This window comes from Hemitrygon akajei, chromosome 8, assembly GCF_048418815.1.
Source record: "Hemitrygon akajei chromosome 8, sHemAka1.3, whole genome shotgun sequence".
Taxonomy (NCBI): domain Eukaryota; kingdom Metazoa; phylum Chordata; class Chondrichthyes; order Myliobatiformes; family Dasyatidae; genus Hemitrygon; species Hemitrygon akajei.
The window spans coordinates 36,578,967-36,605,407 of record NC_133131.1 but is presented as its reverse complement, the minus strand read 5'-3'; the positions used below and the strand labels follow the sequence as shown (position 1 = coordinate 36,605,407).

Genomic DNA, 26,441 nt, shown 5'->3' with positions numbered 1-26,441 from the left:
TTGATTCCAATCTTATTAGTGGCACTTTCCAGCTTCAATTTACAAATATTTTTAGACCAAATATAACTTAACAATGACAAAGAATTTGTTGCTCCCCCCCCCCCCCCCCATTGAATACAGATTGTAAATTTAGTTTTGGGGAATGAAGCTGGACAAGAAGACATATCAGGGGACATATTGAGATACTAATCATGGTTCAGAATTAGGACAATTATGTAAAAACTCAGATGAAATTGAGAAAAGTTTCTAAGCTGGGGGAACTTTACGAATTTAAGTGATTTAACAGAAGTGGAGTAGAAAAACAATTTGAAGATTAATGTTTCCTATTACTCCAAAACTGACTTAAGGAAGGTCAGGGTTTTGGTTAGAGTGCAGAGGAGATTTTGAAGATTAAAAATAACTATATACAATGGAATGTGTCACTTGTGATAATGAGCAATACATCTGAGGGTGTGCTCTGGGCAGCCCCCAAGTGTTGCTATGCTTTGGCACCAACATAGTATATTTACAACTTATTTACTCTAACTCATTCTTCTTTGGAATAGGAAACAGAAACACCCAGAGGAAATACATGGTCAGAGAGAATATACAACTCTTTATAGCTGGTGTTGTAAAGTGTTGTACTAACTGCTACACTCCCGTGATTTACCAGATTGACACAAAGATGAGAGAATATGCTTTTTGAGAAAAGGACGACTTAGGGCTTTTCTCTTTGGAGCAAAGGAGTTTGACAGGTGGCTTGATAGAAGTGTATAAGATTATGGGAGAAAGATAGACAGTAGCCATTTTATTAGGTACACCTGCTTGCTAAATGCAATAAAACTTGCAGATATGGTGAAGATGTTCAGTTGTTGTTCAGACCAAATATCAGAATGGGGAATAAATGTGATCCAAGTGACTTTGACCATGGAATAATTGTTAGTGCCACACAGGGCGATTTGAATAGCTCACTGATCTCCTGGGATTTTAAACACACAACGGTCTCTAGAGTTTACAGAGAATGGTGTGAAAAGCAAAAAAAAAGAAAATCCAATGAGTGGCAGTTCTGTGGGTGAAAATGCCTTGTTAATGAAAGAGGCCAGAGGAGAATGGCCAGACTGGTTCAAGCTGACAGGAAGGTGACAGTAACCCAAATAACAACACGTTATAGCAATGGTGTGCAGAACAGCATCTCTGAATGCACAAAATGTTGTACCTTGAAGTCGATGAACAGTAATAAAATGGCCACTGAGTGAAGAGTAGACAGCCAGCATCCTTTTCCCCAGGGTGGCAATGGCCAAAATTAGAGGACATCCTTTTACTGTGAGTGGAAGAAAGTTTAGAGGCAATGTCATAGGTAGGTTCTTTACAGAGAGTGGAGGGTGCCTGGAATTCACTGCCGGGGGTTGTGGTAGAGATTGATACAATAGGGGCATTTACAAGACTCTTAAGATAGGCACATGGATGTAAGAAAAATGGAGGGTTATCAGCTGTGTAGGAGAGTAGGGTTAGATTGACCATGAATGTTTCTATAGGTTATACATTGTGGGCCAAAGTGCCCTATACTCTGCTGTACTGTTCTATGTTCAAAGTGGTGCCCAACCTCAGTAAAAGGTGCAGAGAGAAGAGGGGGCAAAACAATAGCCAGTCCTGATGAAGGGTCTCTGCCCAAAATGTAGACTGTAGATGCTACCTGACCTACTGAGCTCCCCACGCATTTTGTGTGTATTATCTTGATTTCCAGCACATGCAGATTTTCTCGTTTGGAAAATAATATTTATGTCAGGCACAAAAAGCTTAGTAAAAGATCCTTAAGAGTATGAAATGGGTATGAAAGAAATTAAAAACTAAAGTTTTTAAAAAGCAGAGTTTAAGAAAACAAAATATTAACAAGAAAAATCAGAGAAGACCCAAGGGAGCCAGAAGTAGGGCCAATTAGGTAATATGAAGGTAAGCTGTGGAGGCAGATTCTGTGGGCAAGATCCTTAAACATGTTTGAAAATGAGTAATTTTCCAGGCCCAATAAGATTTATCCCACCCAGACGGTTAAAGAAAGCAAAAGATGAAACTGCATGGGTTCTAACTATATTTCAAACCTTTCAGGTGCAGTAGCAGGAGTTTGGAGTACTACTACTGTTGTTTAAAAAAGTAGGTAATTGCAGGCCAATTAGTTTTGCTTCAGTGGTGCATTCCACTAATTTACACTTTTGTTTCTCCCATGCAGAAAAGGTAGCATTTTGAACAGCATGCAGTACATTAGATTGGAAGTGCTAGTGAGTTGCTGGCTCACCTGGAAAGACTTTCAGGACCCTGGTGATGAAAAGGGAAGAGCTGAAGGGATGGGTCTTCCATCTCATCACACTTCCCCATGCAATAGCAGGAGACATGGTAGGTGAAGACAGCAGCATGGACCAGGTAATTGTGAAGGCACTTACCCTTTCCTATGCTGAGAGGGGAGGGGAATGTGTCTGGCAGTGTAATCAGGCTAGCAAAATTTGTACAGAATAATCTTCTTGGGGGGTATTGGGAAAAGTTTTCAATAAGCAATAATTGCACCTCAGGTAAACATCATCGGCTATGATACTGCCACTCCGCAAAGCTAGAGGATAATCTTCTTATGTGAACTGAGAGGCGATGCTCTTCAGAAAGAACGAGGAGGAGATAAATGGAGACTATTCAGTTGTGAGGATGAACAGTGAGTATTGTCCACAGATTCTTAAAGGCAACATGACAGCTCAAAAAGTTATTAAAAGACATATGAAATGTTACCCTTCATTGGTTGAAGTTATAGAGAAGCTGTGGTACAATGGTATGCAACATTAGTTGGATTATAGTTCGAGTACAGTCCTGATCACTGCATTACAAGAACATGATTGAACTGGTGAGTGGCCAGAGATGATTTGAGGATATCAATGGAACTGGAAGACTGTAGCCAAGCAGAAACCCAGACTTCTTTGGAGGAATACTGGAGACTTAATTTAATTATATAAAATTATAATGGGCCTTAGATAAATAGGAAGGTGCTAGCTTCCTTTGGAAATTGGTTAAAGATGAGGGAGCATAGATTTTAAGTAACTGATTTAAATTTTAAGAGAATGGTGAGGAAAATGTTTCCCATTCAAATTGTGACTGGAGTGTGAAACATGGCATCAAAAATGGTGTAGAGGCAGAAACCTTTAAAATTTAGACTATATTTGCATGGATACGGCAATTCACAAAATGTGTCAAAATGGTTGCGTCTAGTCAGGTAGTGTAGTAGGTAATGCTTGCCGCTCTCATTTTCAGCTCCCACAGCTGGCTATCATATCAGTCTTGCTAAAAGGAGAGCTGAATGTACAAGTCTCTCCCTGCCAGTACGTAGCCTCTCCAACAGCAAGCCTCATGTAGTGCCTCCTCGCTGGCGACACACGGAAACTGAACTCCTTTCAGACTCAGGCTGAACTAGAGGCTGGGAAGGAGATCTAGCTCCTGCACTTGTAGCATGCAGGCTCACCAGTGTGTCGATACGCCTTGGTGCTCATAAACAAATCCCTGGTTATGGGCAAATAGCCCCACTATCTCAGGAGATACAAAGGTCACAGGACCTCAATGAACATCCTTCCGGCAGCTCCTGCAGCCAAGCTTGTGCCAAACATACTGCTTCATAAGCTTTCCTTTGGACTACGCTGGTGAGGCTGAGAGGGGGATCTTGAGGGCTGGGCAACTCAGGATCTCCATACCTTCCATCCAGGTTTGTTATGATGATGATCACCCACTGTCCTTTGAGACAGTTGGCTGCCAACTATGGCAGTCCAAAGTCAAGGAACTTTGGCCACTGACCAAGTTTTAAATAATGGGATTGTGCAGAAATGTTTGTTATTGGCTTACATGGACTACAGGCCAAATAGACTCCTGTTCAGAGTTTCTCTACAACTCTATATGTGCAAGAATTGTCCCACTTAATATGACCTTCACAACTAAAGGCTTAACTAGTTTTGATAATATTCAATATGCCTTACTTTTATCTTTGTCGGTCCTTCCTGTACCTTCTTATGACTGGTCCCATCATAGCTGGGTGAACTTTGTGTACAGAAAATAACACTGATTTCACCCTATAGACAGGACTGACTTGAATAGCTATGTATATTAACTTTAATTGGCTTGCATTTAGGCATTTTTGTTACACATAATTTTGTTGGAATTCTATTCTGTTATATTCATACTGTACTGTTGATTGATATTAATACAGTTCTGTTTTATAAGAAAAGTTGCACCATACAAAAACAATTCTGTTTCTCTAGGATCTTTAGCTGAAGATGTAAAGGAGCTTGTTCAAAAAGTGACACTGAATACTGCGTTAGTCTTGCTTATGACAATCAATAGGCTGACCAGTCAAATATCATAAAACACAGAAGAAACTGTATTCCTAATAAGCAAGTCTACTCCATAAAACAGCACTTTAACCCTGCCTGTGCTCATGTACCTCAGCTGGAATTTTAGGGAAACTAAAGATGGCTCAATTTGCATCTACTTGACACCTACTGGAATAATAGCTCGGATAGCACTTTCCTAGCATTTATTGATTAGATATTGCCAAATAACAAACTTGCAGCAGTAAAAAGGAATTTACAAATTATAATTTCAATCTAGATTTTATTTTGGTATGCATTCCAATTCTGTTCTGTAACTATAGATCATGGCCAGTCTATACTTCAATTCCATTAATGAGCTTTTGTTCAGACTGTCTTCATTTCCTTACCTAACAGTAACATATTAATCTCAGTATTGAAAAATTCAATTGATCTTGGCCTTTGTTGGGGAAGAAGTTCATTATTTCCTCAATAATCTAAATGATAACGTGCCAAATGATTTTACATCAAGGTTATATACTTCCAATTTAAAATTATGCTCTTTGTATTTGATTGTTTTTCTAAAGATAAAATTTACCTGCCCAACGAATCCTTATTTTGAATACACCTGCGCCAATTGAAAAGCAGATAAAATATTTGATATATTTAAATGCTAGCTAAACCACAGCAACAACCTCCAGATTTCAGATGTGACATCTAATCTTTCATAGTTGTGTGTTTCAGCAGGTCATTTACTGTACAAAATACAAGATTGCCATGCTTATTAGATGTGCGTAGCTCTGTTGCAAGCTCTTGACATTTTTTAAGCAATGTGCTGTGTGTCAATTGTTAGGCATCTCAATAAATCAATAGAAAATTGAATTATTTAAATCTGCCACAGACTTTTATTATCAGCAGCAGGATTCCTTCCCAACTTTAACATGGGGCCTGTGAATTTCACATTGCATTTTGGGAAATTAAAACAAATGGAATCTGCTAAACAAGCAGAAAGCAGACACTATTGAAGGTCTGCGATACAAAAATAAAGTGTGGCTCAGGAACTTCCTTATTGATCTATTACAATTTCTTAGTTTTTCCATTTCAATGTGAACTGAGTAAGGTGTTGATCGCATATTCATTTGCACCTCAAATCCTGGCTTGTGTTCCACAAACATACTTTTAAAGTCAACTTGTACATGCTGTATGTAAATAAACTGCAAAGGCCTATAGATTATTGGCACCTGTCATATCCTTTACATAAAGTGATATTGTTCTAGTTCATGTTGCAAAATATACCATTGGGAATCTCCTGGACCATACAGTTCAAGTGGCAAGGGAATATTTGGGAAAGTATTGAGAACTTCGTCCACTGTATACACCCAGCTCTGCAGAAGGTGTCGTCAGAAGAGACTACCCAAAACAAAACTGCAAACCCACCTACCCACCCTGTTAGGGACCATCTACTCCATTTGTGGAAGGGTTTGCAGTTCCACATTGACCTCATTAACCACCACAGGACCTGCAAAACCAGAATGAAGAACTCATCCTTGAAGCCTTAATGACATTCCACTCAACAGTGTGGAGGAAAGGCAGTCACCACAGACCCCACCCAAACAACACTCAAAGTGGTACAGAAACTTTACCATCCAGGTCCTGGAAGAGGATGAAGAGAAAGTGGAAACACATGATCCAAGAGGAAAAGACAAAACAGAGCTAGAAGAAAGGCACAGAAAAGAAAACCAACATATCTTCCCTTGTATTCTGATTATCTATAATCCCATGTCATAAACACTTAAATAAAGTGGGGATTGGCTATGGGTAATTAGCATTTAGAGGTTATAATGTGCCACTTAATTAGAAAGTTATGTTGAACTTTCACACCCATTGTTATCAAATGTGTAATTTACAGCAGAGAGGAAGTGGAAAAAAGATCAAAACAACATTACAGAAGTCTTTGAGAATAAAGGGGTATTATGAAATGGCATCTAAATGGCAGCTTTAAGACGGTCATTGTAAGGACTTTTCCCAGCCTAATAACTTTCTAGTTCTAAGAAAAATATCTTGTTACTTAATGCAAGAGAAACAGGACAAAAGTGCAAGAATTAATAAACTCTAGAGGCATGATATTGGTACTGATGAGACTAGCCAGTAGAATGTTACTGATCAGTCCCTCTCCACCCTTTTTACAGAAATTTCACACATTTAATCACCTGCCTTTCATCATTTTTTTAAGGTAAAAATTGGGAAGATGCCATGTGTTACACAGCAATTAATGTAACTGAGTGAAATGGAATTTCAGTTGTCTGACACTTAAACCAACTGCCACAGTACCCTAGTAGTCTCTTTGCAACCTTTAATGCAGGTTGAGCAGCTGATGAAATCAAAGCGTCTTCACACCTTACTCTGTACAATTAGATTTTGCACAAATCTAACTCTGTCTATTGAGGCACAGAAGTTGCTTGTTTTAATGGCGATTTAAACAATTGAGAAACAGAACACCACAGTCTCCATTTTATATCTCAGAAGCTCTTTACACATGAATTTTTCAACCTCAATAGCACATTAGTTAGAAATGGATTTTTTTTTCTTTTCTCTACCTACTACCCTCCCACATCCAAAGTTCATAGTGCACAGGTCTAGAGCTTGTTGTAGCAGCATTTTTTTAACATCAGTATTTTTGATCTCCCAAACAGCTATCCAGCTGGGAATTTGCTTTTTTTGTTTCTGTGGAACCCAGATCACCCCCAAGTGTCAAGTTTCCTGGATGACAGAAGCTTCACGGCATAAGTTAGGGAAGGCAGAATGTCTCTTTAACTGGATGCAGTAGCAATCGGCTTCTTCAGCTGCTGATTCATAATCTCCCTGGTACGGCAAGCCTGAACCTGATCATAGCAGGAGTTGCACACCAGCACAGGGTCATATAGCTGCTGATCTGGAATAGGTAACTTCAGGTGACAGCAGTTGGCACAAAACACATTTCCACAGTTTCTAAAAAGAAAATAAACAGTTACAGGTATAACAGCATTAAGTAATGGGACTAGTATTCAAGTAGCTAGCTGTAATGGAATTAAACATCTAGCATTGGGTATGATAATCATTAATCCATCATAAAAATCCATCTGGTGCACTCACATCACTGGCTTCCTTCAATCCATTACACTACCTGGTCTAACTTGCCGTACATGAGACTCTAGACTTAATACAGTTGACACCAATGTGGCCCAGGAAGCCACTTAGTTCAAAGTGGGCAATGTTGTTCCTGTTTGCTCGTCCATCAACGATGATGGGAACCACTCTAGTTGTCTGCAATTTGTAGGGACTGGACTGGACTGGTCTGTTGGTACAAGAATGGCTGGAGAGGCCATTCCACGCTCCAGAGGTTCTTTGGCAGCGTGAACAAAAGGTAGCAGCCAAGTTGGGTTGAGCATCAATGGCTCTGGCTTTCCTGGCCAGCCATCGCCTCTCTGCTGCAATTATTCTGTCTGCCTTGTCACTGCACCCTTATGGAGGAGGAGCATCACTCAATGCAATCCTAGGCGGCTTGTTCCCATGTGTCTGGGTTGATGCCAAAGGCTTTTAGATAAATTTTCGTGGTGTCTTTTCAATATGGGAACAGGCCCTTTGGCCCATTGAGTCAATGCCAACCATCATCCACCTATTTATACTAATTTTATATCAATCTTTTTGATATTCTCCCCAGATTCTCATCAACACCTCAACCCTCTGTCTCCCCACAAGATTATACATCCCATCTGCCTATTGAGCGCAGTCAACAAGAGTCAAATAACCAGCAACAGGCACATTCTGGACTATGGGAGGAAACCAGATCAGTCACAGCGGAAAGTGCACAAGTGGGACTTGAAATCAGAATTGAGCCTGGGTCTCTGGTACTGAGGTAGCAAATCCACATGTTGTACTACTAAGCTGCCTTTCTGTTGTTGGCTGTTCCATAAATACCCACATCATGAAAAATGTTTAATCAGTAATACGCCCAGACTATGAGGAAGAGGAGATAGTAGGTTTGTGGTGCACTACATTCTTAAACACAAGAAAATATGAGCAGGAGTTGTCTACCTGGCCCTCAAGTGTATTTCACCATATAAAATGACCATGGCTGATATACCCCAGGAATTGCTATTCTGAGCTCGCTCTCCCTTATCCCTCAATCTCCTGATCCTTCAAAATGCATCTACCTTCTGTTTAAATAGCTCCCAATGGCCCAGTCTCCATAATATTCTGGGGAAACATTACCTTTTTGAGAAAGAATTCCTACACTTCGGTTCTAACTGTCTGCCCTTTGCAGCTACTTCCAATTGTTAAAGACTCTCCCACTCATGAATACATCACAACATCCACTATATGCCCCTTTAGGATCTTATATTTCAATGTCATCTTTCATTCAAGCCAGATTCCCCCTTTTAATTGTTAAGTATATGATCCAAGCCGGTATTGTTGTATTAAAAAAGTTACTCAGTACAATACTTCAGAATGATGTAATGCACAAAATGTTGAACTCACATTCCTCAATGAGCTTGCACACACAAGTTTTGAAAAACAGTGTAATATAAATAACTACTGCTACTGAGCTGGATGCTAGACTTGATGTTGCAATCAACTGCAATGCAGTGAATTAGAAGAATGTTGATTTATTTATTACTGGACCACATCCTGAATAACATATTTTAAGTATGCTTACTCATGTCACTGTCTGGGGTTTAATGATAATAAATGTAGTGTATTGTGTGTCAGTGTTTAGAAATGCTACAGAAATTTTCATATGCAAGTTATTAAAGCAAGTTAATGCTAGTGTTGAGAAAAAGCATTTGTTATTCACCTCCCTTCAAATTTGTGCCCATCTTTCTATAATGTTTTCATTCACATAACACCCGAAAACATCAGAATTTCTCTAACCAATACACACTGCAGAATCATTGTAACACGAAGGTCTAAGGCAAGTTGTAAAGGAACCAAATTGACCCCATTCATCCTCTTTCCTGTCCAACTGCAAACTACTCAATTTGGTATCTATCTACTCCACTGCTTCTGGATTCACAAGGACCCATCTCCGGAATGGGCCAAATGACTACTTCCACCATTTCCGGTGCAGAATTTCAGATTATAATCACTCTCCATAAAAACAGTTTTCCCACACAACCCTCTGCAATTTTTCTGTCAAATCTACATTTTATGATTCATAGGTTTTCTGGCTTATGGAAAAAACTCCTTATTACTTGTACCATCTAAACATGTCAAACGTGATGGTCAGAACAGAATACTCTTCTCCAATCATGGTACCACCAGTGCTCCAAGGAGATTTCAAATAGCCTCCCTGCTTTTGTATTCAATGCTCAACAGATACTGCCACTTTTACTTTTAGCTGGACTTGGGCCCCCTTTGGACAATGCTATTTATCTCATCTTTCTTTCATATTATTGCATTAAATGTTAAGCACCATTTTTTGCTCTTTGACAAATTATGTATTCTTATTATCCATGACAATCCTTCTCACTGTGTACGACACAAGCTTCATGCCATCTGCAAACTTTATTTTACACACTCATAATTGAGCCATCAAACAAAGTACATCTTTGAGCTGGCACTGACCCCTGTGGAATACCTTTGCCTACCAAACTACAGTACTTCTTGTCTGTACTAGTCTGACCATGCACTTAATGTCCTGAACTTTGTAATATAGAGGACTACTTTCAAGAACCTAAGCAGTCTATCAGCTATGTGGAACAGCCTCCTCTGAAGGTGCTTAAGAACTAGTGTAACACACAAAATACTGGAGGAATACAGCAAGTCAGGCAACATCTATAGAGGGGAATAAATAGTTGATGTTTCGGGCAGAAGCTCTTCATCAAGGCTGGGAGTGTGAAACAGTCTTTGTTTCACCCTGCTCTTGCTCATTCACTTATAAACAAACTGTGGACCTCAATGATTTCCTTTGAATCTGTTCCACTGCTTCTGGAATCGCAATGACCTATCTTTGGACACATTTCTACCCTTCATTTTCTTGGTACCTTTAGTAATGTCAGACAAAAAAATGTGGGCAGATTCCACATTTACACTGATTATCTACATCTTCCTCCTCATGCTCTCCGCTTAACCCATTATCACTTCAGTGTGATTGATTAGTTTCTTCCTCGTTGTAAAGTGAAACTCTGTGGTATCGAAAACACGGCTAGTGATGAATAATAAAGTCAGTCAGAATTCAAAAAGAAAATTGACTCTACTCACCTGCAATGATGTCTCCTTTTGGCTAACCAGAATTCCGAGTCGCAGTTAAAGCAGTGGGATGCCAAATGATCAGGGACCCATCGAGTTACCTGGAACAGATGAACCAATTAGAATATCTTTTCTTTGAAAAATACAAATTCAATTGTACCAACATTCAATAATCTGTATTATAAGTCAACTACTTATAAAATAGACTAAATGACATTTTAGAAAATACCATGTATTCTCAGAATATATAACTATGCTTATGGATATAACGATGTATTTTACTGGCTGGGAAAGTCAAGTGCTTATGAATTGCCTACTTTCCTAAAGGATGACCTTTTCACACCCTGTATCTCAATCCTTAGCTCCACAGCAAACAAAAATGCAAATGATTGTGAATTCATTTTGTATTGAAATACTGCAGAATATTTTGTTTCAGTAGTATTTTAATAACTTAAGTAATATCATAATTGTAAAATAGGCATATACAACATTACTACCTATTCCTCAGTTTTTTTATTCTTACATAGGTACCCTAGTAGAACAGGGCGAGGAGCTGCCTCAACAGCTATTGCCTAGTAGCACTTGTATCTACTGAGAAGTACTTTGATAGGTTGGTCATGGCTAGAATTAGTTCCTGCCCGAGTAAGGACCTGGACCCACTGCAATTTGTTCACCATCACAACAGGTCTATGCAGGCACAATCTTATTGGGCTCGCCATTCACCTTTGGGGCACTTAAGACAAAGCAGGTGCTAGGCTGCTGTTCATCATTTATACCATCACTGCCTCATTATTAATCAACAAGCTTCAAAGCCTGGGCATTTGCATCTCCCTCTATAACTGGATCATCAACTTCCTTATCAGGAAATCACTCACAGTCAGTGCAGATTGGTAATAACATCTCATCGCTGACAAACAACACAGGTACACATCAAGGATGAATGCTTAGCCCAGTGCTCTACTCCCTCTACATTGATCATTGTGCGGCTAGACACAGTTCAAACCCTATTATAAATTTGCTGAAGACGCTGCTGTTGTTGACAGAATCGCAGATGTTGAGGTGGTAAACAAGAGTGAGAAAGATCAGCTGATTGAGTGGTGTTGCAACAATAACCTTGCACTCAAAATCAGCAAGACCAAAAAATTAGACTATAAAACATAGGAGCAGAATTAGGCCATTCAGCCCATCAAGTCTGCTCTGTAATTCCACCACAGCTGATCCCAAATCCCACTCAACCCTATACACATGCCTTCTTGCCTTGTCCTTTGATGCCCCAAATGATCAGAAAACTATCAACATCTGCCTTAAATATATCTACAGATTTGGCATCCACTGCAGTGTGTGGCAGAGCATGCCACAGATTCAATACACTCTGGCTCCTTACTTCTGTTCTAAATGCTCACCCCTCAATTTTGAGGCTGTGCCCTCTAGTTCTGGATACCCTCACCATAGGAAACATCCCCCCCCACATACACCCTATCTAATCCTTTCAACATTCAGTAGGTTTTAAGGAGATACCCCCTCATTCTTCTAAACTCCAGTGAATACAGGCCTAAGTCTGCCAAACACTCTTCATATGTTAACCCTTTCATTCCTGGAATCATCCTTGTGAACCTCCTCTGGACTCTCCAATGACACAACATCCTTTCTGAGATATGGGGCCCAAAACTGTTGATAATACTCCAGTGCAGCCTGACTAGTGTCTTATAAAGCTTCAGCATTATCTCCTTGCTTTTATACTCTATTCCCCTACATTTGCCTGCTTTACCACAGACTTAAACTGTAAATTAACCTTTTGGGAGTCTTGCACAAGGACTCCCAAAAGTCCTTTTACACCTCTGATGTCTGAACCTTCTCTCCATTTAGATAATAGTCTGCACTATCGTTGCTTTTACCAAAATGCATTATCATACATTTCCCAACACTATATTCCAATCTGCCACTTTTTTGCTCATTCTTCCAATTTGTCTAAGTCCTGCTGCAATTGCATTGGTTCCTCAGCACTACTACCTTTGTATCATCTGCAAACTTTGCCACAAAGCCATCAATTCCATTATCTAAATCAGTGGCAAATAATGTTAAAAGTAGCGGTCCCTATACTGACTCCTGAGGAACACCACTAATTCACTAGCAGCCAACCAGAAAAGGTCCCTCCTGGCTGTCACCATTGCTCCAAACATACCAGCATCTTTCCTGTAATGACATTGGGTTTTATCTTGTTAAGCAGCCTCATGTGTGGCACCTTATCAAATGCCTTCCGAAAATCCAAGTAAATAACATCTACTGCCTCTCCTTTGTCCACCCCGTTTGTCATTTGATTGTGCACTTCACAATAGGAAGTTGGGAGAACACTCACCAGTCCTCATCGAGAGGTCAGCGGAGCACAGAGTGAACAACTTCACATCAACATCTCTGAGGATCTACCCTAGGGCTAACACATTGATGCAATCATGAAAGAGGCATGTCAGCAGCTCTACTTTATTAGAAAGTTGGGGATTTGTGGTATGCATTTTATTTAGATGTACGGTGGTAATCATTCTGACTGGTTGTGTCAGCCTGGTATGGGGGCTCCAATGCAAAGGATCATCAGAGACTGCAAAGGGTTGTATATTCAGCCAGTTCCAATACGGGCACAACCCTCCCTACCATCATTGACATCTTTAAGAGGCGATGCCTCAAAAAGTCAGCATGCCCTCTTTGCATTACTATCATTGGAGAGGAGATACAAGAGCCTGAAGACACATACTTAACATTTTAAGGACAGCTTCTTCCCTCTGCCCTCCGATTCCTAAATCATCCATGAACACTACCTTGTTATTTTTTTATTATTTATTTAGTAACTTAAGAGTAATTTTTTTATATCATGCACTGTGTGACTACAGTACAAATCACAACTTATGTCAGTGATAATAAACCTAATAAGACTGAATAATGAATCTGTAAAAATGATTATTTCATCATTTAATCTTCAACAATAAGTACTCAGCATTACTTTCATCCTCATGAGATGATTTTAAAAGAGTACAACTTAAGCAAAGAGCGGAGGGGAGACTGGGGTGAGGGGAGTGTGGATGGGTTGGGGGAGAGTGGAGAAGACAGGTGAGATACACCAGGTGGCAGAGAGAAATAAAACAGAGGGAAAAGTTGTGCTGGGAGGAGGAGTATGATTCTTGGACAGATGGAGAGTGAATAGGGTACAAGAGAAAAGGCCATACATGAGAAACAGAGGAGAAATGATTGCTCACACATGGGGAAGATGTGAAGTGGTGAAAATATGTGAATGATGAACTTTTTCTCCTACCTCAGTTTCCTTCCTATCCACAGGTTCCCAACTTGCTTCTGAGCGCTGGTCATCACTGTGAATGGACAGAGATTCCTCAATATCACTATCGTCTGATTCTCTCAGGCACGTCTGCAAATAAGACAAAATATTTATGTGACAGTACTACACTATTAGCAATGAAACAGTGAAATACAGTTCAAATATTAACACTGCCAGGTTGTAAACTGTACAGTTCATAAAACAGACTTCAAACCTCTGCCATTATAATGTGATTCTATGGATACATGCTGCTAAATATGCATCATTTTCATTGCGTCTGTATTTGAGGATTAAGGTATCTGCTCATACTTCAGGATTTACTACAGCATTTGTTCCCTTTCCTTGGTCAAAATCAATTGATATGCACTTCAAGCTCTGGACAGGATTTCTACTATTAAGTGATCATTGCTAAAGAAGGAATGAAAGAATCAGAAAAGGCAGTGTCCAATCTTTGGGGACAAGAACCCTCAATATCATGGAACACAGATTTCTCAAGGCACTGACAGGGAAATACACTTTAAAGGGCCCAGTATTAGTTGCAAAGTGACAAGAAAAATACCCTTTCACTTAGGGAAATTAAATTGTTGACTGTCACATGGCAGTTAGATACCTCATTTGGATGGACCATCAGAAATAGTCACGAGGCATTACAGACTTATTAGTGGTTAGCAAAAGAATGGAATCACTCATCTGGTCAATGAGTCAGAGGCACACAGCACCAGCACAGGTCTTATGGACTATCATGACCATGCTAGTAGCAGTTTGAAGGCTATTTTGGCAACAACAAGAAATGGGGCTTCAGATGGAAAGATAGGCTTCTGGAGCTGAATATATGCTCATTCTCTATCATGATCTTGCTCATTTACATAAATCAGAATGAAACTTCTTGGTCTATCAATAGTTACCAAATTGCAACCAACTGCCATTGCAGGTAATCTCAGCAAATGTACATTTGGGTAGAGAAGAGAAACAAGAAAACCAATCGTGGCCACACACTTAATTAGCACTCAATGATAATTGTGGAAGAATATGGCACAAATGCATCCTCTGACTGTGGCATTGTCTCCTCAGCTGAAATCTTACAATTTTGATAGTCACCCTCCTCCAAATTCTTTGACAATGCATCACCTCTGGAATCTAATCTTTCCTTTCCCCTCAACCTTTCAGTGTTATGCCTTTTCCAACCACCCACTTTCAGTGTACTGCCTCTTTCCTCCCACTTTGCATGCTGGCTCTTCCCCCCCCTTCCTGAGCTCCATGACTTGCCTTTATTTTTCATATCTATACTGATGAAAGCCAGCTATCCATTCATCTTTTGCCAGTTCCATCTGTCCAAAATGGCCAAAAAACTTACTCCATTTAAACAGGGAGAAAAACAAAGTTGCTATTTCCCTCCTCTCCAACACAGGTAAAGGTTGTCACTAACTGCATTCTTTGTCCAATCACCACCTTAGATTGAAACATAACCATTGATAGCTGCAACTAATTCAATTGTGAGTTGAGCATCCATTTTAGCTTTTCTATCATCAAGACTACTTAGTACTGCAACAGCATCTACCAACAGACCTATATCAATGCATTTGGTGCTGATTCCTTGATCCCATCAACTCTAGTGGCTCTTCCACAGCATCCACCACTGTCCTTGAATTTTAACAAAACCAAAATGCTACCTGTGTTCTCAGATTACACGATTTTCTACTCTTCAATTCAAATTATCATTTTGTATTACTCATGGTCACCTAAAACTTGATTTCCTACTTAAAATTCCCATTCTCAGTTAACTTACTGCACACTGGTAAATAACTGTGTATATTATTATTCTGTACTTTATTGATCCTGAGCAGGAAATTCTTTTGTTACACAGCATTTAAAAATGCATTTAGCAGTGTTTCAAATTAAAATAATAATAAAGTATTTATTATCAAAGCCTCTCACTTTGTGGATTCCATCTCTTTGCTTCTAAATGTGACATTTTCTGTTTGTTCCTTTGCATCAGCATCCTGGCTCTTGAACCACCTTGTCCCAAACTGACAATTTCCTACCCAAACTCTTCCATTTTGAGACAGAAATAAGTTTCAGTACAATGCTGAAGTGCTCTTTTTTTTTTTAAAAAAAAGGTAAAATTGTCTTGAATGTACAATCTTAAATTAGTTAAATTACCCTGGCCACAACAGTGTACAGCATTTCAGCTTGGATTGAAGTTCGATTTTAGCAGGGAAACTGAACATACTTGCCCAGTCAAAAACACACTTGCTCATTTCATAATTGATTTTGCATCAAGGGTCAAGTATGGCTGAGTAGCATTTTTTTGGTTCAGTTTGAAAATAACAAGATGAAGTACAGATTAAATACTTAAGTAAGCAGGCCAGGCTAAAACAAGTGCAGAACCAAGTGAAACTTTCAGATGAGGCATTAAAATAGAGACCCATCTACAATATGTAAAAGACACCACAGTACTTTTTGATATCAGCGAAAACAGACTTTAGGTATTCTAGACAACATCAATCAACTAGCATCTCCTTACAGTTCCAGACTACGTTACATGCAAATTTCCTGCCTTACTTCCGTACAAAAGTGAGTGCACTAAAATCCGGAACTTAAGTTCCTTGTTCAAGTACTCTGCCCAGAATCACTTACAAAGTCATCCCCATAATCAATGTCAATCTCCGCAGGAGAGTTACAGTACTGTTGACTGTCCAATCTCATTTGAAGTTCGTGAACCTGTCGGCGAAGCAACTCAACCTCCTGCTTGTAAGTTGCCTCAATCTGCCGCAACCTCTGTTGAACTGCATCGACAGGAAATGGCAACCCATCGTCATCGACGTAGCTCGGACACGTCTCCAAAGCAGTAGTAGCAGTATGTCGAACCTGTTGAAGCTGTCTCCAATGTGATGAGTGAGTGAGGAAACCACAGATCTTTACATTTGATCCTAACGAATAAAGGCTAGAATGGATTTGGTGGGATTGTCGGAGATTTTTAAATGCTCCTACTTGTTCATCCTTAAGCAGGTATTGTCCATTCACTGCAGAACCCACCTTCAGCTGCTTATTATTTAGTCTTTTATAATGACAGCCATTTAGTTTGGCTCTCCTGTAGTTTGCATCACCACTGTAGGCTGATTTTACTAAGCCCTGCACACTATCCCAATTTGAGCTTAGCAATGAAAAGTCACTAAAATGACTTTGACAAATCGGCTTCCTAATAGTTCGCACACTCTCTGATCCTATTCGGCCAACCCTGGACTGTTCTGCTTCATTCTGCAGTCTATTTACAAGTATATTGTTTTTTCCAAAACTCGTGTCCTTGGGGTGGGATAAACCATCTGTCTTTATCCTCTCCTCAGTTACTGTCTCTGTGGAGCTGTTCATTGTTGAAATGTTTTTCTTGACGTTAAATATATCTGCCATAGAATGGAAATGGGGTTGGAAAGCAGAAGGGCTGCCATTATATTCTAGTGACTGGTCAGTGCTTAAGGGGATGGTCTTTGTAGTTGAGTTTGGTACATATTGTTCACACTGGCCTTGTGGATTCTCACAAATCTTGTTTTGTTTTACATTCTGCTCGGTAACTCCAAATGCTTTATCCTCCATCTCACTGCTTGCTATTGCAATAGGGTGAAGATTATTTGAAGGCTTCTCTTGTAGAGAGTCTTTGGGATAGGCAAATGATTTGAGGTTGCTATCGTGAGCTGTTTTCTCAAGTTGTTTTCTGTTATCTGCAGATTCCTCCTCTTCAGCATTGAGAGGTAGGTTACTAACTAGACTTTCTTCTTTAACCTCCTGTGCAGTTTCTTTTGGATCCGTCAGATGATCTGGTTTGAGTTCGGAGACAGATGCTCCAGCATCAACTTCAAGTTCATGAGTTACTTCAGGCACATCAGGTACAACTAATACGGGTGGGTTTCTAGGTTCTGGAAAATCGCGTCCTTCCTGACAATGCTGGTTTATATTAGGGTCACTGGATGTTCTTGCAAGCGGAGCTCCACTGTCACAAGCCAAGGGAAGATTGTCCACTGAGCGTGCCTTTGGTAATCTAATTTAAAAAAAAGAATTCTGATTATTTTGAGAAACAGGAATTCAAACAGTGAATTAAAACACAAGTTAGAAGTGTAATGCATAATTTTTGATCCATCTGCCATGTTTCTTGATTCCAATGCTCCTTGGGTTGGAACAAATCAAGGAGGCTGCTGGGTCAGAGAACAGATCAGAATTATTTTCAGATGGTACTGCTGGATATCAAAAAGATCAACTTTTCTAGGAGCTCAGAGCACTGTGAGGAAGCAGAGGCTAGCTTGAAGGAAATTATTACAGACCGAGCAGAATTGAAATGAAGCAAGGAATCTTCAGATTCAAGCTTCAGTTTGTTAGGGTAACTTAAGACTGATCAGCCTGTTGCAAAGAAAACATCTTTTTTAGTACAAGCATAGTTTGCCCAAATAACCCCTTGTCATAAATTTCCAAAATTCTTTACACTAGGACAACTGAAAACCCCATAAAATCTCCATATTGCATAGTACACAATAGAGTATGGTACCTAAACAGAAGAGCTTAAATATCAAAGAGAAGTGAAATCAGGAACAGCATTGCCTTGCAAATTCAATCTAGAAAATTTAAAAAAATATTAAAGTAATATGGAAATCAATAAACTTAGCAGTTTATCCAGCAGCTCAGAAATTTTTTGATATTTATCAAGTATCAATCAAAATCCACTAGCTGTTATAGAATATCGAATTAAAATACTTCTCTAATTTTAAATTTCTTCCATCTGCAGTACTGCACTTTTATGCTACTTAATCTATTCATTGATAATACTTTGTCAGTAAATCACATAAATAATCTGAAATATTAATTCTGGTTCTTTTGCCATATATACTGGTTCATCTGGCAATATGTCCAGCAGCTTGGTCGTAATGTACAAGATTATATAATCAGTAATATTTTGATTTTATTCTAGTGTTGATATACACCCAAAAAGCTAATTTTCTAGCAAATTGTTTTCAAGATTTTTTCCCTCTTCCTCTTAAACTTAATTAATGAAGGGCCATTTGATTAAAGCAAATGTTGTTTCGCTCTCTGTATTACAATTAAGTTCTTCACGCATTCAATAGCTGTCACCAACCAGTTGGTTTAATTTTAATCATTTTGCATAATTTGAAACTATATTTCATGAGAAGATAGAGGAAGGGTGTCAAGTAGAAAGGACTATATATAAAAAAAACTTAAATGTTACTTTAGCTATAATAAAATTCCAGTAGAAGTGGTAGAAGCAGGTTCGATATTGTCATTTAAAGTAAAATTGGATAGGTATATGGACAGGAAAGGAATGGAGGGTTATGGGCTGAATGCAGGTCGGTGGGACTAGGTGAGACTAAGCATTTGGCACAGACTAGAAGGGCCAAGATGGCCTGTTTCCGTGCTGTAATTGTTATATGGTTAAAAGGAAGAGAATAATAAATGCCAACTTAAGGTACCCACCGGCAGAAACAGAAAAAGACTTTTTTTAAAAAATAAAAATCCTCTGTCAATACAAATGACAAGTAGCAGCAGATATAATAGGAAAACCAAACTCAAGTTATAGTAAAGGAATTTAAAGCAATTACAAAGACCATGTTGACAAATTATAAATGTTTGAAACCCATTTTGCACCGTAGTGCGTGTGTATACATACATGTTGAATGACACTAGAGATTCAATAAAAGTCTTCAAAAAGGAGTTGAATAAATAATGAAAGAAATAATTGCTGAAATATAGAAGGAAAAGCTAGCAGACTATCTGAACAATTCTACAAAACAGACAGTAAACACATAAAGGGTCTTTTGGTCTTCATTAATTCTGTTCTATGATTCTCTGAAAAAAATCCATGCATGTTTTGTGTCTTTATCATAACTGTTATGCCAGAAGCAGCAGGAATACCTGTCCAGTGATTTTCCAGCTCGCTCCTCTGCCACTCCACTTCGAGACAGGCAGAGCTCAGCACTGTCAATGGGTGTGCATGGAGAGGAAATAGGCAGATAAACAGCTGTCCACAAGTGAAGTGCCCGAACATGACATACTGGGTGTAAAACCTACCAAGAAAGAAAAATTACAAGCATATTTGACATTACTGACTAAACTCTATCACCATTTCTCTACCATAGCATAACAACTGTATAAAGAGCAATCAGATTAATATTAACAATCATTATTGATATAACTGCTTATCTGTTTTATGTTGAAATAACTCTAAAGAGTGTGCATTTGGTGAAGTAGAATTGCACGTTGCTCACCGTTTCACTGCTGGGGATATACAGGTAGTTCTGGAAGTTTTTGTTGCCAGTTCGTAATAAGGACCAAACTGAGCAGGTACGCTTATAGATGTTGCGTGCCTCTCGCTCTCTGCTGTTATTACAGAGGAATGTTCCATACAGACATGAATATGTGTGTTGAACCAGTTTCACCTTTGGGAAATAAGAGAGTGGGCTCAGACACAAGACACTATCAATTGGCTCCAATATTATAAAATCACTGACTGAGAATAATGAGAAGCAAATTTGAAGGGTCAAGACCCAACAGCAGGATATCACCAAAGTTAAAATGTAAAAATAATATAACACATTGCTAAGCGTAGGATTTAAAATAAGGTATCTAAGATATTTTTTATTGTTTTAGGAACTGCATAATTAGAAAATAATGCACTGAATGGCAGAAAGAAGGGGGAAGTCCGAAGAGTTGAGATCACAGCAAAATCATGGACAGGACATAACTGCACTGGTGAAAGAGATGAATGTTTTGTGGCAAGGAAGTGATTGCCAATCAAATACTTCTGTTCAGGAACATGAGAAAATACTTCAAAGAGCCTTAGTCACATGAGGTGCATCTCACAACTCTATAGACAATGAAACAGGAAAAAGATGCATCCAAAAACATTACAAGGTTATTTTTTGTACAATGAATTCTTGCCAATTACAGAGCTAATTCCAGCTAATTATACACAAGGCATTTTATCATTTGTAGATTCTGAATGAACCCTTACTAGGAATGCATCGTTGAATTCAAAGAGACATGGAAACTGTTTCAAAAGCTGATGAACACAGTCCAACCACTGCAGAAATACTGGACACTGTTCACTCAGGTCATCCAGATTTTCAGAGTGACCACAACGATCACCAAACTTATGACCAAAATCCAGCCATTCAGTTTCCACCAGAACCTGAAATCCCTGTAAAAGTAATACAACAATGAATATCTTATAGTATTAACATAACAGAATACAATGTCAATTTTCTACAAAACAGAATTCTCATCAGCACCTGAATGAATTTATAGCACCACCTGAAGTGATAATTTATACCACTTGCAATAATGGTTTTCAACTAAAAATAAATTCATCTTTTAAATTCCAAGTATTGGTGACTCTTCATATCAAAAATTTTAAATCAGCAAGATTTGTGTTCTATTGCCCTTCTTGGATTCAGCATGAATAAACACACAGAAAATTGAAAGAAATTAACAACTTAAATCACCAAGAAATGCTTTAATGTACAAAAGGCAAATCATTTATTTTACCTTACTTAATTTTATTAAACAATAAATACATTTATAAAGGTAGAGTTCTACCAAGACACACCAAACTACTGATGTTAGTTTAAAATTTCCCAGGAGAATGGTCATAGGAATGCAATTTAATTAGAAAACACTGGCAATATCTTTCCTCTCATTTCGTTTCAATTCTAATGAAAGATCAACAGCCTGAGGCTACGTCCACACTAGACCAGATAATTTTGAAACGCCGGTTTCCTGTAAAAATGACAGGCATCCACACTAGGTGTTTTTAAAAATATCTCTGTCCACATTGAAACAGATATTTTGGCGAATCTCCTCCTACTGCGCATGCGCATGACACATCCACACAAGCGACATGTTTGGTGTCAAATCTCACTGTGAAAGACGGTGCCTGTTTGTTCAGTTACAGACTAGAAAAACTTAAACGATGGGCAGCTGTTGGCTCTCGCTCAGGAGGACTTAAAACTAAAAACCAAATACTGGAGCATTTGGAGGCAACTGACATTGAAAACTGACAAACTCTGTTACATTAATAAAGCCCCTTATTAAATAAAACATGTCTGCATCTCCATACAATGTTATATTAGGCTGTTACCCATCTATTGTCAGAGAAGTACTTGCATAAATAGGTAAACCACCTTCATACAAGCAAGGACAGAAAACAGGGTAAAGTGAGTATACTTATTTATTCAGTAAGTTATGGGTCAAAGTATTTGGTGAGTACATTTCTAACTCTTCTGGCTTCAGTTTCATTGCCATCTGTTCTGAAATTGATAGGTTGCATTCAAGAAAACAATGAAATGGTGCGCTGCCATCACCATCTGTCATGACAGTGTTTTCAGATTTCTCTGGTTACACCGTCCACACTGATCTGCTCAGGCAGCATTTTCAAAATTACACACCCTGGAGAGCGTTTCTGAAAAGCTCCGGTTTCAGGGATCGAAAACGCTGTTTTAGTGTGGACGGAGGGTAAAAACGAAGAGAAAAAGCTTCGGTTACGGATTTATCTGGTGTAGTGTGGACGTAGCCTGAAACATTAACTCTGTTTCACACTCCACAGGTTTCTAGCATCCCTAAGTAGGATGCTTTTGTTTTGCTTCTGATGCAAGCTTAAATCAAATCCACAAACAGGATGATAGTTTCCTCACTGCAAATCCTTTGTGAAGTGTTTGAACAACTCTAAACGTGAGGGGGCACAGACTTTAATAAACACAAAATTGCTCAAGGCCACAGTTACTTCATATATAGAACGAGGTATTATATAGTGACTGCTTTAAGATACTTGATGCAGACACTAGGTATTCAGGACAAATTTTAAAAGGAGAGAAATTTGAACTCCACAGTTAAACGACATCAATTTTGCATTTTAGTCCACATCCAAATGTAAAGCTTAGTATTTATCAACTTCTAAACAAAGCAACTCTCGGTGTAATACACACTAGAGTTTAACAAGGAATAAACATCAAAAAGTCTTTCATTAAATCATAAGCAACAAGATAAATGGTACAATACCTTTTATTCAAGAGAGTTGAAGTGCAAAAGTGAAGCAGCCAACACAATTACATAGGATTTAGGTGAGGCCACTAATGTGTGTATACTTTTACCTCATCTCAGTAAGGATACACTTACATTAGAGGCACTGAGAAGAAAATTTAATAGATTGATTTCTAGGAAAAGGAAAGCTAGGTTCAAATGAGCATATATTTTCTGGATATTTAAGGAATGAGGCAATCACATTGAGACATGCTTTAAGTATTGAAAGTCTTCACAATGTGATTTAAACTAATTGATAACACTTCAACCAGGTTTCAAGGAAAATGCCCTTTAAATCAGGCCAAGTTCAAGATGGTGTCAGTGTGCATCAGCGACTCTGCATGCTGCACAAAACTGTACTTTGAACTTTGAAGATTGCTGTGGTCTAAGTTACTTTCCCTGGGTTCTAATCATCACCGACTTTCATATCTGTCTCTGGGTCTGCTTTTCAGAGCAGGGTGGTCCTGGCTTGATATCAGCTGTAAGAAAGTTTATACTAACCAATTTCAGAAATCTTAAGAACCTACCACTCACATACCAAAATCAGCCTCCTAGTTTTTATTCAATCATTAAATTATGAAAACAAAGAATAGCTGACCCACCTGACTCTTTAAACCTGATCAGCAACACCACCAATATTCTCAACGTTTTCTTCTCTAAACTCAAAATTCATTAAGCTTCTTCAATCTTAGTCTTGAGTATAATCAAGAACTGAAAACTCACAGCATATTTGGGTAGAAAAAGATCTAAGTTGAATTCCTGCTTTCAGGATAATGCCACTAAGTTCCAAGCCAGAGCATAAGTAGTGGTGGTGTATTACCTCAACACTCTATTCCTTCATTCACTTAATTTGCAAAACTGTCAATCTTTGAATATACTCAGACTGCTTCACCAGTGTTCTTTCTGGTCAGTTACTTCTGGGTGGAGGAATTTCTGCTCATTTCTGTTCTGAATGGCATACCCTTCATTTTCACATTTAGACACTCCAGCCAAAGAAAACATCATCCCTGTTGAACTTGTCAAACACATGTGAATTCTACAATTCAGTGATATTATCCCTCATTTTCTAAACACAAGAGAATATAAACTCAGTTGACTTAATCTAAATCTGCTAATCCAAGAATCACTCTAGTCAACTTTCACTATAATTCAATTGCATGTATAACTTTACTAATTGGGCAGCTAGATCTGTACATAATATTCCAAGTATATTTTTGATTGCCACAATAATAGTAACATTTTAACTTGCATTGATTTTTGTCCCTCAGATCCCTCTGAACAACAATCATACTTTTAAAAACAATTACCCTACCTTTCTAATTTTTTCACTCAAATGGATGACCACATTTAATGTAATCTGCAATATCCTTGTTACTTCAATTAACTTGCTTTCTCTTAGCTAAAGCCTCCTTGCATCCTTCTCAGAGCCCACACTGCCACCAAGCTTTGCCTCATCAAAAAACTTGGATATATTACATGGTCATTTCATCCAAGTCAGTTTCATAATTATGTACAGCTTTAGTCTCTGCTCCACCTCACTAGACAGAGCGTCTCAATCCAAAAATGTTTTCTCGACTAAAGCAATTTCCCTTTCACTTACCAAGTCACATTGTGGTTTTTCTAAGTATTCAGTTTTCTTTCAATAACATTTTTTTGATAAGGAAGAAAGGTTGTTTTTTGTGTCTCCCTTCCTTCACCATGTTTTATGCTGCTTTCAAATTCTCTGGAATGTTCATAATCCAAAGAATTTTAGTAGTTCATTTCCAATTAATTCAGTATTTCTACATCCACATTTTTTGAGGATCCTGGTATGCAGGCCATCAAGTCCAGGGAATGTGTTGCCTCTTTGTCCAGTCAGTTTTCCCGGTGTCCATACAGTATTAATAATTTTAAGTTATTTGCCCTTGGTTCCTCAGTAAGGACAAACATTTTTCATTTTGGCTACTTAGCAAAAGATTTTATTTTGTATGCAATCCACTCAACTGTCATATACTGAAAAGGGACCCAAATATATTTTACCCTCATTCATTGATCCTATTGAATGTAAATATGTCTCTAAAGGCCAATCAGTGAACATTCTACCCAAATGAGGTAGATCATTTCAAACTGGTTACCTGAAAATTATTGTAATAAATCATTAATAGACTGTTTTGGGTAAAATACAATATTTAATCATACCTCAATTGTCCTATAATAAGGATCCAACAGGATCTTGGCCAGTGCCACTATTTGCGGAGTGCGATCCCAGCCGTCAGAACAGTGGACAAGGACAGGTCTCCCTTCTCTATCCACCATATTTGTCACCAGCACAGCAGCTTTCAACATCACAGATAAATGTTGTAACCACTTGGTACTCTCCAATGCCGAAAGCCAACTATCAAATAAACATGGGGAACACAAAACATTAAGTGCAAAATAAGGTTATAAGTATAACATTAAACAAAGAATATCCACTCCACTGAATTTGGTATGCTCACTTAATAATTTAAATTTGTTTATTAGTTAAAATCAAGTACAAATTGTTGCACCCATTACAAACTCAAGGGATGAGTCTTTCTACTTCACACACTACAAGTATGATAAGGCATAGATGCAGATGCACCTGGATGAAATACTACTCATTTTCATTAAATTAATAACTTTACATCTCTGCTTCTAGTTATCAGTCCCCTTTAAAAAAGCACAATCCCTCATTTTTAAAGTCTGTCTTACTTGTCCAGAAAAAAATATTTTGACCCCATTTCTTGCAAACTATCTTACTATATCCAAACTTTCCTCCACTATTATCTCTTAATTTTTTTGCCCATTTTTCCAACTTTGTTGAATGATTTCTGTTATTATTTTATCCTTCTGACTTCTATGGCAAATTATATTTTCTGTCACTGTGACCAGAGTAAGTTATTGCATCAACCAAAATGTAGCCTTTTAGTTAAAAAATATCCTTGTGTAACAATCCTCAGACAGACACACACAGCTGAAAGAACTCAGCAGGTCAGGCAGCATCTACGGAGGGAAACGAACAACCAATGTTTTGGGCTGAGATCCGTCGTCAGGATTCCTCAACCACTTCACAACTTGATATAAACTCACAACGGTGGACTTGTACCTTCCTGGTCACAGCAAGTGCAACACCAACAATCACTTTTCTATGCATTTCAGACTATTACTGCAAAGATGTCATTTATAAATTTGGAGCCTCTTCTCCTGGCAACCTTTTGTTCAGTTTTGAGGCCAGCTTATATGCAGCCGTTACCTCTCCACCACCAGAACCGATTGTTCCTTTGCCTACTTGTTCAATACAAGTCACCGATGAACTTTCATTTCCTCCCATTAAACATCAAGACCAATAAGATCACAAACTACAGAAATGTATCACCATTTTCCATCCCTCATTCCAGATAATCAATCTCAGTATTCGCTTCTACCTGAATTGCTGGACATACATTTCTTGCCGTCTATACACTCACTCCAATACCCTGTTGATAGCTTTGAATTCTATCTCCTCCATA

At 38.5% G+C, this 26,441-nt stretch overlaps 1 protein-coding gene and 1 non-coding gene across 9 annotated transcripts in view; both read right to left on the bottom strand.

The window, feature by feature from the left end:
- Positions 1 to 2,454: 2,454 nt before the first annotated feature.
- LOC140732563 (U4 spliceosomal RNA) lies at positions 2,455 to 2,580 on the bottom strand. Its single transcript, XR_012100090.1, has one exon. It is a non-coding gene; the product is annotated as a U4 spliceosomal RNA (small nuclear RNA).
- Positions 2,581 to 4,519: 1,939 nt separating this feature from the next.
- Positions 4,520 to 26,441, bottom strand: part of mtmr4 (myotubularin related protein 4) — a 139,041-nt gene continuing 117,119 nt past the window's right edge. For all 8 annotated transcript variants that reach the window (XM_073053604.1, XM_073053607.1, XM_073053606.1 and 5 more), the window contains 8 exons: positions 25,111 to 25,306; positions 20,870 to 21,055; positions 20,124 to 20,294; positions 19,771 to 19,922; positions 16,495 to 17,890; positions 13,837 to 13,947; positions 10,548 to 10,636; positions 4,520 to 7,295 (listed from right to left, as the gene is read on the bottom strand). In XM_073053604.1, the coding sequence (XP_072909705.1) occupies positions 7,118 to 7,295; positions 10,548 to 10,636; positions 13,837 to 13,947; positions 16,495 to 17,890; positions 19,771 to 19,922; positions 20,124 to 20,294; positions 20,870 to 21,055; positions 25,111 to 25,306 (2,479 nt within the window). In that variant the 3' untranslated portion in view covers positions 4,520 to 7,117. The remainder of the gene's footprint in view (positions 7,296 to 10,547; positions 10,637 to 13,836; positions 13,948 to 16,494; positions 17,891 to 19,770; positions 19,923 to 20,123; positions 20,295 to 20,869; positions 21,056 to 25,110; positions 25,307 to 26,441) is intronic.